We start from the raw sequence: 14699 nt of genomic DNA on the forward strand, positions 1-14699 counted from the left end.
CATTCAGCTGAAGTTTGGTCTTGTTAACCCCAGATTTTATTGGGAACTCTGACTGTCACTTTAAACAAGCTGCCAACAGGCCTCAGTAGGCTTGAGCAATATTTGAATCTTGCTAGTTGCTTGTTTACCCACTTTTGCACACATTAAATTCTGCATTTTTTTGCTAAATATATATATATTATGAAAGCAAAGACCCTGTAGAACAAAATGTTAGCAGTTGCATTTTTTTATGTTGTATGATATTTGTGCAGATGCTTATAAAATGCATATTTTCAGGAAATAAAACACAAAAATAAATGGCTAATTTAGGTCATTTTATATAATTCATCTATGTCCACACAGAAATTATGGTCCTACCATATATGTACAGAATGAAGCATCCCAGCTAGGATGTCAGCAAGTGTTGTGGCTGTATGGAGATAACCATGAAGTGACTGAAGCTGGCACAATGAACTTTTTCATGTTCTGGACTAATGAACAAGGAGGTAAGTCAAATAGGGGAGATTTCACAATATGACTGAAGTTCTAACCCTTCCACATTATTCAAAAAGTTTAGACTAGAATCGTACTTCAGTACAAGATGATTGCTAGCTATTGGTTAATGCTCATTGCTTCTTGCTTGCTATTGGTTACTGCTCATTGCTTCGTGCTAGCTATTGGTTACTGCTCATTGCTTCTTGCTTGCTATTGGTTACTGCTCATTGCTTCTTGCTTGCTATTGGTTACTGCTCATTGCTTCTTGCTTGCTATTGGTTACTGCTCGTTGCTTCTTGCTTGCTATTGGTTACTGCTCATCGCCTCTTGCTTCTTATTGGTTATTGCTCATTGCTTCTTGCCTAGACATTTTTTCCTAAATATTTCTTGGTGCATCCAAAACCAACCAGAAAAGTCTTAGGAACATCCAACATTTTTAGCTATGGTTTGAGCAAGAATAGTAGAGAGAACGGTCTAAGATGGGATTTACCGTATTTATCGCGGTATAACGCGCTCCCGCGTATACCGCGCACCCCTAAAGTTGCCGTGAATCCTGTGGAAAAAAGTTTTTTTTGTACTTACAGTTTTGGTGTCTTGCGCGGCGTCCATCGGCGGCCTCATCGGGTCCGGCGTCCGTCTGCGGCTTCGGGTGTCCTCTTCGTCGGGTCCGGCGTCCTTCTGCGGCTTCGGGTGTCCTCTTTGTCGGGTCCCGGCGTCCTTCTGCGGCTTCGGGTGTCCTCTTCGTCGGGTCCGGCGCCCTTCTGCGGCGTCCTCCCCGCTCGTTTCCCGCGCCGAGTTTGAATACTGTGCCGACATATACCGAGCGCAGTACACTCGTGTATCGTCGGGCAGGCTCGGCAACTCTCTCGTTGACGTCCTGTACGCTAAGGACGTCAGCGTGTGAGGCGCCGAGACTGCCCGAAGATACACGAGTGTACTGCGCTCGATATATGCCGGCGCAGTATTCAAACTCGTGGCGGGAAAGCGGGTATCGGCGTATATCGCGCACCCACGATTTTGCCCTGATTTTCAGGGCAAAATAGTGCGCGGTATACGCCGATAAATACGGGTATCTAATTTAGATATTTTCCCTCTTACTTTATGTTGTGTCTACAGGGGAGGAATTAAATGTAACGGACAAAAATAAACTGGCCAGGTCATCATTATCTACTCCATTCTACTCATTCAGCCGTCTTAAGGAAGCTAAGGAAAATTCAATTTTGCTTTAGCTTATATACAGAGGCCAGTTAACACCTCCAGATCCAGAGCATTGAAAAAAAAAGTCGACCCCCCCCTGGAAAAGCTTACTTGCGTTTTAGTTTACAAAAAACTGACCTTTTATCTCCTTAATTCAAAAAAGTTTTGGCTTTGGACGCATTCTTATTTCTGAGGGTGGTCATGTATGGTCCAGTTTAGTCAAACAATGCATCGGTTTTAACTACTGCTTGAGATACTTGGGCTATATGGGGGTAACAGCTGTCTTCTTCAGTGCCTGTTTATGGCTAACATAATTTGTAACTTTATCCAGGTGATGTTAGTGCTCACTTTTTCAGTCTCTAATGTGTGTTCTTGCAGAGAAAGAGCTAATAACTCCCCCGTTAAATGGTTTAATCCTCCCTGGGATAACAAGACAGAGCTTACTGGATCTGGCACGGCAGTGGGTAAGCTTTAGATAAATTGTGTGATTGACTTTTTGTCCAGAGTTCTTCTTTTATTGTTTCTTTTATAGCCAAATTAGCCTTCGTGGTTACTAGAGACCTTCACATGCCATTTTCTTGGACTTCCAATGCAGGATATGGGAGTCACACCTCAAAGTGCACATGTCGAGCAAAGCAATAGGTTCACTTTACTGCAGCCCCCCTCAGCTCTTTGTACTTGTTTTCTTTCACCCACTGCAGAAAAGAGAAACCCGGTGTAAGTTCCAACTCCCTCTGGTCTAAGACGATCTACCTACTGCCACATAACAGTGCAGGTTCCTGGGTCTCTTACACCTAGAACTGCATTGGAAAATGTAGACAAGTGATTTGCAAGCTTTCCATAACCAGAAGTGCTGGGTATTTAAAGTCACTCTTGATGGATGAATAATGACGTTTGGGATGAGAGAAAAGCTCGCCAGGGTTCTTCCAGTCTCTATTAAGTGGGTGCACCAGAAAGGTATCGGACATATTTTGGACTATAAGAGAGCCTAGATAGGGAGCCACACTGGTTAAATCTGCAGGCTCATCCTCAAGCTTTAAATTGAGTCTGGGAGTAATGGCAGAGACCTAGGTGAGAATATTTTCTCTGCTACTGAATACTTCTGGAATAGGCATGTCACACATCCCAGGAGAGATGAGCTTCAATACAGTGGCTGGAGGAGGGTAGGCTCAGCCGAACGTCACCAGGGTGCCCGAACGTCACCAGGGTGCCTGAACGAGGACGTTTCTAAATGGGGATAGTTATAGGCTAACTGTACTAAAGGTAAAATTATCCTTTAAAAAAATCTCTGCACGCTAATCCCTCCACTATAGCATTCTGAAATTAAACTGGGGTTTTTCTTTTTGGTGTGGCCTGTTTAAATTGTGGAAAAAGCGCTTCCCAAAGTGATTCTTTAATATCACTTAATTTTGTGTTTTAATGTTTTGCAGGGAGAATTCAAAGTGTCCGAGAGCACAGTTACCATGAATGATCTGATTAAAGGGCTTCGGGAAAACAGAGTATATGAGGTCTTTGGCGCAGGAACAGCCTGTGTTGTAAGTCCAGTAAGCCGGATACTCTACAATGACAAAGTGAGTGTCACAACAAATCACAAACATAAAGTGAATATTCAATTGTCTGAGCAGATCAGGTGGCGATAGATTTGTAGAGGTCTTGAAAAACTCCTAACCTATTATTTCTCATAATACACACCCATTGCAGGCTCATCGTCTTCTACATTCAATCAGCCTATTAAGATATGTAGAGCTAGGGTGTTACACAGCACAGGCTTTAGTAAGTACAGTCCATGCCCACTGACCATGTGAGGTGCTTTTTGGTTTCTGACTGCAATGGATTTTTTTTACCATGGTAACGCAAGAAAAACTAAGACTTGACCAACACTTGCATTTTGAAAAGTTGCTGTAATAAGACAAGATACTGAGGTCAAAATCAGGCAATTGCTATGCAGAATCGTGTATGTGTGTGATTCTGCAGTTCCAGGTTTTGGGCGCCGCCGTCGGCTCGCTCCCACTGTGATTCTACACGGTGGGAGTTGATCTGCAGGTCCCACAGACCCAATCTCCACCACCACCCGCTAATCGTTCATTACACTGACAGAATGCCAGTCTGCCTATGAAAACAAGACAGACTGTCATTCTGTCAGTACAGAAGACATGGATCCTGTGTTTCTGTAAAGCATGAGCACCAATCCATGTCTTCCACTACATGCAGTTAACCCTTTAATCGCCCACTTCCCTTGCCAGTGACAGTGCATGTTTTTAGCACTGATCACTATAATAATGTCACTGGTCCCCAAAAAAGTGCCAGTGTCAGATCTGTCCACTGCAATATCACAGTCTCGTTATAAGTTTTATAGCAGAAAGTAAAAAAAAATCTATATTTTTTTCAAAATTGTCAGTCTTTCTTTGATTCTAGTGCAAAAAATGTAAAATGAACCAAAGAAAAAAACTGTTTGTGGGGAAAAGGACACACATTTTATTTGGGCACAGTGTCCCACAGTCACGTATCGTAAAATATTGCCTGGTCAGGAAGGGGGGTAAACTTGGAGGTCAAAGTGGTTAAATTTTTTTAAAAATCTAATTGCTAAAAAAAAAAAAAGCACCCAGGTCTACCCTGCCTACTGTTTCACAGTATTGTTTTTTTATTATAAAATAATAGCTCCACTTAAAACGGGGGCGAAGTATCGCCATACGTCTGATTTTAGCGGATCGAGTCGGATGTCAGCGGACATGTCACCGCTGACATCCGACGCTCCAAAGGCATGCATGGAGCGGCCGTTCAGGTCCGCCGACAAAACTAACAGGTGGACCTTAACGGTCCGCCCGTGTGAAAGGGGCCTTAAGGATGTAGGAACAAGCTCTTTATCACATATAGGGAACTTTTTAAGGATGTAGCATCCAGCTCTCTATTAAGGATGTAGCATCCAGCTCTCTATTATGGATGTAGCATCCAATTCTTTATTAAGGATCAAGCTCTTTATTAAGGATAGGGAACTTATTTAGGATGTAGGAACACCAGCTTTGTGTTGCTACAGTACTTGAAGACTGAGGTCCAGTACTGAAATGCATGTGCCGTATCTCCCCAGCAGATGGCGCAAGTGAAATATGTAATTATACTTCTAATGAGAATATTCAGTAGCTACCCTGTTTCCCCAAAAATAAGACCTACTCTGAAAATAAGACCTAGCGTTATTTTTCAGGAGGGCTGCAATATAAGCCCTACCCCGAAAACAAGCCCTAGTTAAAAATGCTTGTAAAATCCTATAATCCACTCTATTACAGTAGTTTATAATGTACAATGTGTGTGTTTCTGTAATATAATTGTGGGGAGGAGAGCTCCGAAGGGTCACAGAAGTGCAGAGCGGCGCTATAACGAAGGTATTTGGCACAATTATATTACAGAAACGCACACATTGTACATTATATATTACTGTAATAGAGTGGATTATATGATTTTACAAGCATTTTAACTCAGTTCACACTGGGGATTCCTGACAGGCAGGGAGGGGGAGGGGGAGAGAAGACAGCACAATACATAGTAAGACCTACCCCAAAAATAAGCCCTACTGTGTCCTTTGTTGGCATAATTAATATAAGACCCGGGCTTATTTTCGGGGAAACACGGTATGAAAGGAAGGGGACCCCTGTCTGTGCTCCTGTTCTTTGGACTTAAATTACGATTTAGGTTTTTGTATACAATGCTTGTGCTCTAAAAGATATTGAAGTCGCATCATCTTCAATATAAACCTTGCACTTGTATTATTGAGTAAAGGATAGATCCTCTTTTTGTGTCTGTTGAGGATATTTTGCCTTATTTCTTGTTCTGTTATTGGGATAGCAGGGAAAGAGGAGTATCTCTTGAACAAAATGTGCGCAGACTACAAGCACTTTTATTAATGAAGACATGATGGCTTCTGTTATGTTTGTTTTTTTCATTGGGGCAGAAATGGAAAACTCCCCAGTGGGAGCCAAGAGCAAGAAAATATAAAATGAACCCTTCCCCAGTATAACCAGAAATATGATCGGAGTTCTGCTCTCCTGTGGTTTTTCACTTCTGAAGGTTTTGATGTATTTTCACCTCAATAGGAAAGGTGGGTAAGGGGAGTAGATACAACATAAACTTGCCCATCATAAGAAAAGCTGGCACAGAGCCCCAGTTTCAAGTTACATAATGCAATGCCATGGCTGCCATGCCCTGAAGTGCTTCCTTCAGTAGATTCCTTAGTGACAGTGACTAGAGAACTGCTATTTGCAGCCACAATGCAGCCACAATGCAGATTGCACAATGCTCTTGATGACCAGCAGGCAGTGAGAGTTGTTTTTAATCTGGACCCCCCCCCCCCCCCCCCCATCAATTCTCTTCCACCCTGTCTAATGCCTCCCTAGTTGTATATTGCTCAGATAAACGTTAGATTTTTTCCCTTTTGGGATAAAGTTTTTTCATAAAAGCTGATGCCCCTCTGTCCGTGTTAAATCGTTTCTCATCCCTGTGACTGGTAAAATCTGCAAGAGAGCTTGTTCTTTTAAAAAAACAACAGAGTTACTGTCCGGGTCACCTGGGAAAAATTAAAAGCCTCAAAAATAAAAATAAAACTAATGCAGCAGTCACATAAGCTTCAATATGATAAATGTTTAACTTTGGGTTTAATACTGCTTTAAGGTGCACTGCTGTGTGTGTGTGTGTGTGTGTATATATATATATATATATATATATATATATATATATATATAATATATGTGTGTGTGTGTGTGTGTGTGTGTGTGTGTGTGTGTGTTTCCATGGCCGTTCTAATGTAATCGTGGTAGTGGTTAGGTTTGTGTTGCATCTCTCTCCTCCTTCAATCCAATCTTCTAGCACAACCATGGTAAGAGACCAACAGGATAAACTAGAGTAGATTGTATCTATAGTATATATAACAAGCCAAGCCAAGGCATATTTGTTAAATAAGGTTTTCCATTCCTGCTGCCTCCACTGCTGCTGAACTCCATTCTGATCCTGAGAAATCTGCTGAATCTGAAGGGAAACCAAGATTTCCTGGCACCATACTATCGCGACATGTACGCTGCCATGGATTGGTGCCAAGAAAGGCAAATTACAGTAAGTATTTGATACAATTTTTCATTTTCATGGTGCCAACATGGCAACACATATGTGGTGGTAGTGTGCTGCCATGGATTGGCACTAGCAAAGGAAAATTTTATATAATTTTCCATTTTCCCACCTTCAAACTTCAACTCTTACAAGATTATTTGGGATCGCAGTGGAGTCCAGTGACACAGGCAGCATTTTTCTTTTAAGTCTCCAGGCTTCACCCCCATGCATGTGACTTGCCTAGGTGACTGACGTGCACTGTGCTCCCTATGACACCTGGGAGATTTGCATGTCACAAATGTGTAGTCTATCGATCAGTAAAGGGCCTAGCAGCGCATCATCGAAAATTCCCGCCGACTGAACCCTGAAGAGCCAACCGCCTCCTGATGACATCACACAGTAACATGGTGGCACGGGATGGAGATGTGGCAGAAGAGAAGAGGATCTCAGCAGGAAAACGCCGGATCCGCTGGGTGGGTGAGTATCTGAAATGTGCAAAACACACAACGCGGTAAGCGGGTTTAAAAAAAAAATATATATAATTGGAGGGGAGGGTAACGATCCACTTTAAATACAACTCCTTCAAAATACACTAAAACCATTATTGAGGGAACCAAGTACAGTGTCTAATGTACAGTCTAATGTTAACCCAATATGTATACCTTAGTAGTCAATGTTCTGCATGTCATTTTTTTTTTATAATTTGGGTATCTGCTGTTTCTGTCACTTTTAGAGTTACCACATACCCACCATGGAAAATGGACCTGAGATTGCAAAACGTTTCTTGAAGGAGCTCACAGACATCCAGGTATGAAATCTGTATTATGCATTCCAGTGATTCTAATAAGGTTTAGTAATATTCTTAAGCCTCATACACGCAATCGGACTTCAAACAAACTTTTTCGTAGATTTTTGTTCGGGCGTTGGGCGTTGGCCGTGAACTTGGCATGCATACTCACAGCAGGACTTTTTTTTAGCAAACTTTCCCAAAATCACGTGCTTTTTTCAGCTCTTTACCGCCATCTTTTGGTCAACTTCTGTATTGTTGTCTGATCTTTTGCATTTGTTCTGAGCATGCGTGTTTGTACTTTGGACTTGAGTCCGATGGATTTCTATACACACGCTAGGACTTTGCAACGTAGGACTTTTGTTGCCGGAAAGTTTGTCTGTTTGCAGAGCGAACTTTTGTCTGATGGAGAAACCTGGTAATTTATAAGTTTGTTGTTAAAAAGTCCGACCGTGTGTATGGGGCTTTTCTTTTACAAAACTGCTGTCTATTTACCCCTATATGGTCCTGTATTACGATATAAAAACATATAGCCCAAGCAAGCATAATTCGTTATTTTAAAGATTTTAGGGAAATCTGACATTGTTCCTACATTTGGGATTCATTTCTTTCTGGGATTTTGGCTTATTTGACTTTGGTCATCTCTGATGTCTTTCTAATCTAATCTTAGGCGCCTTTCACACGGACAGCTGTTTTGTCGCAGTTAAAAGCATGTAAATGTTCTGTGAAATTCAAGGCTCCAGGCACTGCGATTAGCTGCATTTGTACATTGCGATTACGTGCGGTTACATGCGGCCACGTTTAGCTGCGGTAGTCATTCCTTCCCATAGCAATTATTTTTTTTTTGATTATGATGTGCTTCCTGTTCTTCTTTTTTTTTTTTCTCACACTGCTATCCGCAGTTGACACAAAAGACTGCAATTACTTGCGGTTATGTGCATATAGCTGCGCTAAATCGCACCTGGGGCGCATTCAATTCTATTTTTTCTATTCGCACCAAACCGCATGTAACGAAATCGCAGCTAAACACTGTGTGTGAATGGGGCCATAGGAAAACATTGTGTGCTTTTAGCTGCGGTAGAAAACTAGAAAACCCACAGCTAAAAAGCACCATTCTATTCGTCCGTGTGAAAGGGGCCTTAAACTGAGGCAACCATGCCTTGTTGGTACAGGGAAGCATTTTTAAGTCAAGCCAGAATGCTCTGGACTGGCTAAAGCCTTCTCCGTTATCAGTGTTGAATTTCATGTTAGTGATAATTATGCGTTGTATGAAGTTAAAAAAAAACTTTGTAGCTTTAGTTAGATTTTCAGCTATACGGACGCACATTTGAAATTCCCTGACACCAAATGGGTCCAAACCCAGGTACCTGTGTGGTTTCTGGGACCGAGAAGGAAGAGACATCTTTCCAAGATGCACACAGACAATAAATCCAAACAGATTTCAGTCCTGTCTCAGCCTGTCCAAAAAAAAGTGCTTTCGATAAAGTTTTTATGTAAACATCAGGAAAACGGTAAAATGCATTAAAAAAAAAAATCAGGATACATTGCCAACATTGGGCAAACAAAATTCTCTCATATTTACTTGTTCAAACCAACATAATACTTAGTTTTTTTTAAAAAAAATAGCAATCAGCTGCGTTGGATAATATACAGCGGGGAAAATAATTATTTGATCCACTGCAGATTTTGTAAGTTTGCCCACTTACAAAGAAATGAAGGGTCTATCATTTTTTTTTTTTAGGCGTATTTTAACCACTTAAGCCCCCATTTCGCTGGCCAAAGACCAGCGCACTTTTTGTGATTCGGCACTGCGTCGCCTTAACTGACAATTGCGCGGTCATGCGACGTGGCTCCCAAACAAAATTTACGTCCTTTTTTCCCACAAATGGAGATTTCTTTTGGTGGTATTTGATCACCTCTGCATTTTTTTTTTGCGCTATAAAAATACAAAATAGAGCGACAATTTTGAAAAAAAAAAGCAATATTTTTTTTGCTATAATAATAAATATCACCCAAAAATATATATAAAAACATATTTTTTCTTCAGTTTAGGCCGATACGTATTCTTCTACATATTTTTGGTAAACAAAGTGCAATACGTGTTTATTGATTGGTTTGCGCAAAAGTTATAGCGTCTACAAAATAGGGGGATAGAATTATGGCATTTTTATTATTATTTTTTTACTAGTAATGGCGGCGATCTGCGATTTTTATCATGACTGTGACATTATGGCGGACACATCGGACACTTTTGACGCATTTTTGGGACCATTGTCCTTTTTACAGCAATCCGTGCTATAAAAATGCACTGATTACTGTGAAAATGCCACTGGCAGTGAAGGGGGTTAACCACTAGGTGGCGCTGAAGGGGTTAAGAGTGCCTAGGGATGTGTTCTAACTGTAGGGGAGATGGGCTTTGTGTGACACGACAGTGATCCCAGCTTCCGATTACAGGAAGCTGTGGTCACTGTCCTGTCACTAGGAAAACAGGGGAAATGCTTGTGTACATAAGCATTTCCCCCTTTTTCCGCACCGTGACACGATCGCGGGTATACCCGCAGACATCTGGTCCACGGGACCCGCGATCGGAGTCACGGAGCTCGTGGCGGGCGTACGCCCACAATGCCGATCTTAATGGGCAACGTATATATATACATTGATCTGCCCAGCCGTGCCATTCTGCCGACGTATAAACCACATGAGTGGTTAAATGATAGAGACAGAATATCAACCAAAAATCCAGAAATAAAACATGATACAAATGTTATAAATTCAGTTGCAGTTCAGTAAGTAAAATAAGTATTTAATCCCCTACCAACCAACAATAATTCTGGCGCCCACAGACTGGTACACTGATTAGTCCTGTCAATTTAAAAAGGTGCTCCTAATGACAACTTATTATGTGTATATAAGACACCTGTCCATAGAATCTTTCTTCCATTCAAACCCACCATCATGGGCAAGATCAAAGAGCTGTCAAAGGAAGTCAGGGGCAAGATTATAGACCTGCACAAGGCTGGAAAGGGCTTCAAGACCATCAGCAAGAAGCTTGGTGAGAAGGAGACCGCTGTTAGAGCGCAAATGGAAGAAATACAAAATAACCATCAATCGCGCTCGGTCTGGAGCTCCATGCAGGATTTTGCTTCATGGGGAAAGGGTGATCATGAGAAAAGTGAGGGATCAGCCCAGAACTACGCGGGAGGAGCTTGTGAATAATCTCAAGGCAGATGGGATCACAGTCGCCAAACAAACCATTGGTAACACAATACGCCGCCGCGGATTGAAGTCCTGCAGTGCCCGCAAGTTCCCCTCCTTAGGACAGCACATGTACAGTAAGGTGACCAGATTTTTTAAATTAAATTCAGGGATTTTTTTTTTACTAGTAATGGCGGCAATCAGCGAATCTCTGCCCGTCGCCGCCACCGCCCGCCTCAGCCCGGGGATGTCTCGTCACCCTAATGTACAGGCCCATCTGAAGTTTGCCAATGAACCTCTAAATGATTCAGAGGATTGGGAGGAAGCGCTGTGGTCAGATAAGACCACAATTGAGCTTTTTGACATTAACTCGCCCCGCCGTGTTTGGAGGAAGACAAATGCTGACTATGACCCTAAGAGCACCATCCCTACAGTCAAGCCTGGAGGTGGAAATGTGATGCTTTGGGGCTGTTTCTCTGCTAAAGGTACTGGCCGTCTTTGTCCCATTGAGGGGGTCAATGGACATGGCCATGTATTGTAAAATCTTGGATGAGAACTTTCTTCCCTCAGCCAGAACACTGAAGATAGGTCATGGATGGGTCTTCCAGCATGACAATGATCCAAAACATACCACCAAGGCAGCAAAGCAGTTGCTCAAGAAGAAGCACATTAAGGTTATAGAATGGCCTAGCCAGTCTTCAGACCTTAATCCTATAGAAAATGTATGGAGGGAGCTGAAACTTTGAGTTGCCAAGTGACAGCCAAGAAACTTTAAGGATTTAGGGAGGATCTGTAAAGAAGAGTGGACCAGAATCTCTCCTATGATGTCTGCAAACCTGGTAACCAACTACAAGAAACGTCTGACCTCTGTGCTTGCCAGCAAGGGTTTCTCCACTTTGTGTTTTGCTTGGGGATCAAATACTTATTTTACTCACTAAACTGCAACTTAATTTTTAACATTTGTAGGAAATTTATAACATCTGTGGGCAAACTTACAAAATCTGCAGGTGATCAAATAATATTTTTCCCCAGTATAGGCTATTATTGTTTCTCCAGCCCAAGAAAAGCCAGCAGCAAAGGTACGGTACCTGTCTGTACCCCCAGTTCAGTATGCATAGAGATGCCCACATAGACATAGACTTTGCTTTTCTATACACATGCATTAAAGGAGTACTTTCCCCTTGTTACTTGGATATACAGTATACAGTAAAACCTTGGTTTGAGAGCGTTTTGCAAGGCAAGCAAACATTTTTAATACATTTTGACTTGATATACAAGCGATGTCTTGATATAAGAGTAAATAAGAGTCATGTCACAACTGAATAAAAGAGAAGAGACTCTAAGTGTAGCAATATGGTTACATTTAAAGCAGGGGTTCACCCTAAAAAAAAAAAAAAAATTCTAGCATGCCATCAAGCATACTAGCGCGATCTACAGTACACCTTTCTTTTATTTTTTGGCGCCGTACTCACTGTTTACTGCCGTAATGAAGTTTCAGACTCCCCGCGGGGAATGGGCGTTCCTATGCACAGGGAAGATGATTGACGGCCGGCTATGGCGCGTCACGCTCCCCGAAGATAGCCAAAATAGGACTTGCCTCTTCACGGCCCCTGCGCAGTCAGCTCCGATGTCTGTGCGCAGGCGCGGAAATAGCGCGGTGAAGAGGCAAGTCCTATTTCGGCTATCTTCAGGGAGCGTGACGCGCCATAGCCGACCGTCAATCATCTTCCCTGTGCATAGGAACGCCCATTCCCCGCGGGGAGTCTGAAACTTCACTACGGCAGTAAACTGTAAGTACGGCGCCAAAAAATAAAAGAAGGTGTACTGTAGATCGTGCTAGTATGCTTGATGGCATGCTAGAAATTTGTTTTTAGGGTGAAACACCGCTCTAATGAAGGTACAACATTTAGCAGCACATTGCTACACTTAGAGGCGCCTCTATACTCTGGAGCTCCTGCTGGATTTTGCTTCTAATCCCCTTGTGGAGGCTCCCATTTGTGGATGGACATTTTATGGTTACACAACCTGGTCACATTGCTATAATCTTTTTATAGGGACTAGAAACTGGAGCACTTATGAATAAATGGTTGTGGAACAAATCATTTGAGTTTTCATTATTTCTTATGGGGAAATTTACTTTGATATACAAGTGCTTTGGATTACAAGCATGTTTCTGGAACAAATTATGTTCACAATCCAAGGTTTTTCTGTAGGTGATTGGTAGGAATCAGATTTTTATATATCTACCAATGTGTATGCTTCCTAACATTTCCATATCTTTCTCTCTACAGTATGGACGAACTCCCAGTGAATGGTCATTCCTGGTATGAATGTAAAGTGTCTGAAATCAGGATTTCCATTCCAAAGTATCACAATCAACAATCTCTTGGATTTTATGAAAAGTGTTTTTACTTTACAAGGAGTGCAGTCTTAGGACTCGTCATACGAAAGTGAAACGAGAGTGTCTGTCTACCTCCAATACTGCAACAGATTATTTCAGTTATTTTTTATAGTTCTCAGATAGGACAGATAAGTGGCCTCTTGTATTTTAATGTATTTAAATGGTTAATGAGATTATGATCTTAGATGGGTTAGAAATGCAGTAGAGTTGTAGATTAAGACTGTGATTGTAGTTCTGCCGTTGTCTCCTGTAATATTGTAGATCATTTATGTGCTTGAACGGTGCTATAGAAACTCCAACAGATCTTCCTGCCTCTGCTGCTTTGCACAAGACTTCATGTCTTCTCAGCAATATGAATCAAAACTGAGATTACTCTCAATGACACTCCACTATTAAACTGTATAAATCACTTGCTTTTGTGTCCAATGTCATACTTGTCATGATCCTGTGTTAGCTGTGTTGCCTGTGAACTCAGTGCAATGTCTCAGATAAACAGTAGAGGGAGCAATTGGTCATATCATATTCCACACATCTAGTGATTTTCCTTATAATGGACAAGTTAAAGCAGAGTTTCACCCAAAAGTGGAACTTCCGCTTTAAGCATATTTGGTATGTAATTTTTTTTGGGGGGGGGGGGGGGGGCTTCTGTAGGAGTGTGACTTCCTATCCCACTTCCTACTTCCACTGCCTAGGCGACTCCCCTCCCTCTAGGCGATCTCCTGGGACATGTGACATGTCCCAGGAGATCGCCTGTCCACTCCGGGAGCGCGACGCACACATACGCATTGCGTGCCCGGACGTGAAGCCGAAAGCTGTCACGGCCAGGTGCCCAGAATGTGAATGGAGGCGCCGGGGAGAGGAGCGATGCTCCATGGTCCAGCGATGCGTCCGCACGGAGCAGGAAAGTGTCTGTTTTTTAAAAGTCAGCAGCTATACTTTTTGTAGCTGTTCACTTTTAATAAGCATTAAAAGGCTGGAACCGCTTTAAATGGCATGGAATAAACTACATAGGCCCTGGTGATATTATGTGGCCTTCCTGCAGCCTTCTGTGAAATCTAAGGAGCCCAAAGCGCAGAATGCATGCCAATTGTTTCAAAAAACAGCTGCAAATATGACTTGATAGGGGGAAAACGACAACTTACAGACAATAACTGTAACTAACCCTAAAATGAAAGAAGAATAAAAAATAAAAATAACTTGTGATGTTATTGTGGATACTTTACATTCTCATTCATTGAAAACAAAAATACAGAAGTTGGGCCAGATTCACAAAGACTTACGACGGCGTATCTCCAGATACGCCGTCGTAAGTCCGATTGGGCGCCGTTGTATCTATGCGCCTGATTCTTAGAATCAGTTACGCATAGATTTCTCTAAGATCCGACCGGCGTAAGTCTCTTACACCGTCGTATCTTAGGCTGCATATTTACACTGGCCATTAGGTGGCCCTTCCGTCGATTTCAGCATAGAATATGCAAATTAGTTAGATACGCTGATTCACAAACGTACGTCCGCCCGACGCATTTTTTTACGTCGTTTACGTTAGGCTTTTTC

General features: G+C 42.1%; 1 protein-coding gene across 2 annotated transcripts in view; it reads left to right on the forward strand.

Annotated features, from left to right (window-relative positions):
* The window catches only part of LOC120915315 (branched-chain-amino-acid aminotransferase, cytosolic-like), a 65672-nt gene extending 52114 nt beyond the window's left edge, over positions 1-13558 (forward strand). For both annotated transcript variants that reach the window (XM_040325698.1, XM_040325697.1), the window contains exons 7-11: positions 343-485; positions 2050-2135; positions 3102-3242; positions 7496-7570; positions 13036-13558. In XM_040325698.1, coding sequence (XP_040181632.1) covers positions 343-485; positions 2050-2135; positions 3102-3242; positions 7496-7570; positions 13036-13074 — 484 coding nt within the window. In that variant the 3' untranslated portion in view covers positions 13075-13558. The remainder of the gene's footprint in view (positions 1-342; positions 486-2049; positions 2136-3101; positions 3243-7495; positions 7571-13035) is intronic.
* The last annotated feature ends 1141 nt before the right edge of the window (positions 13559-14699 follow it).

The sequence above is a fragment of the Rana temporaria genome, chromosome 10 (genome assembly GCF_905171775.1).
Source record: "Rana temporaria chromosome 10, aRanTem1.1, whole genome shotgun sequence".
In the NCBI taxonomy this organism is placed as follows: Eukaryota; Metazoa; Chordata; class Amphibia; order Anura; family Ranidae; genus Rana; species Rana temporaria.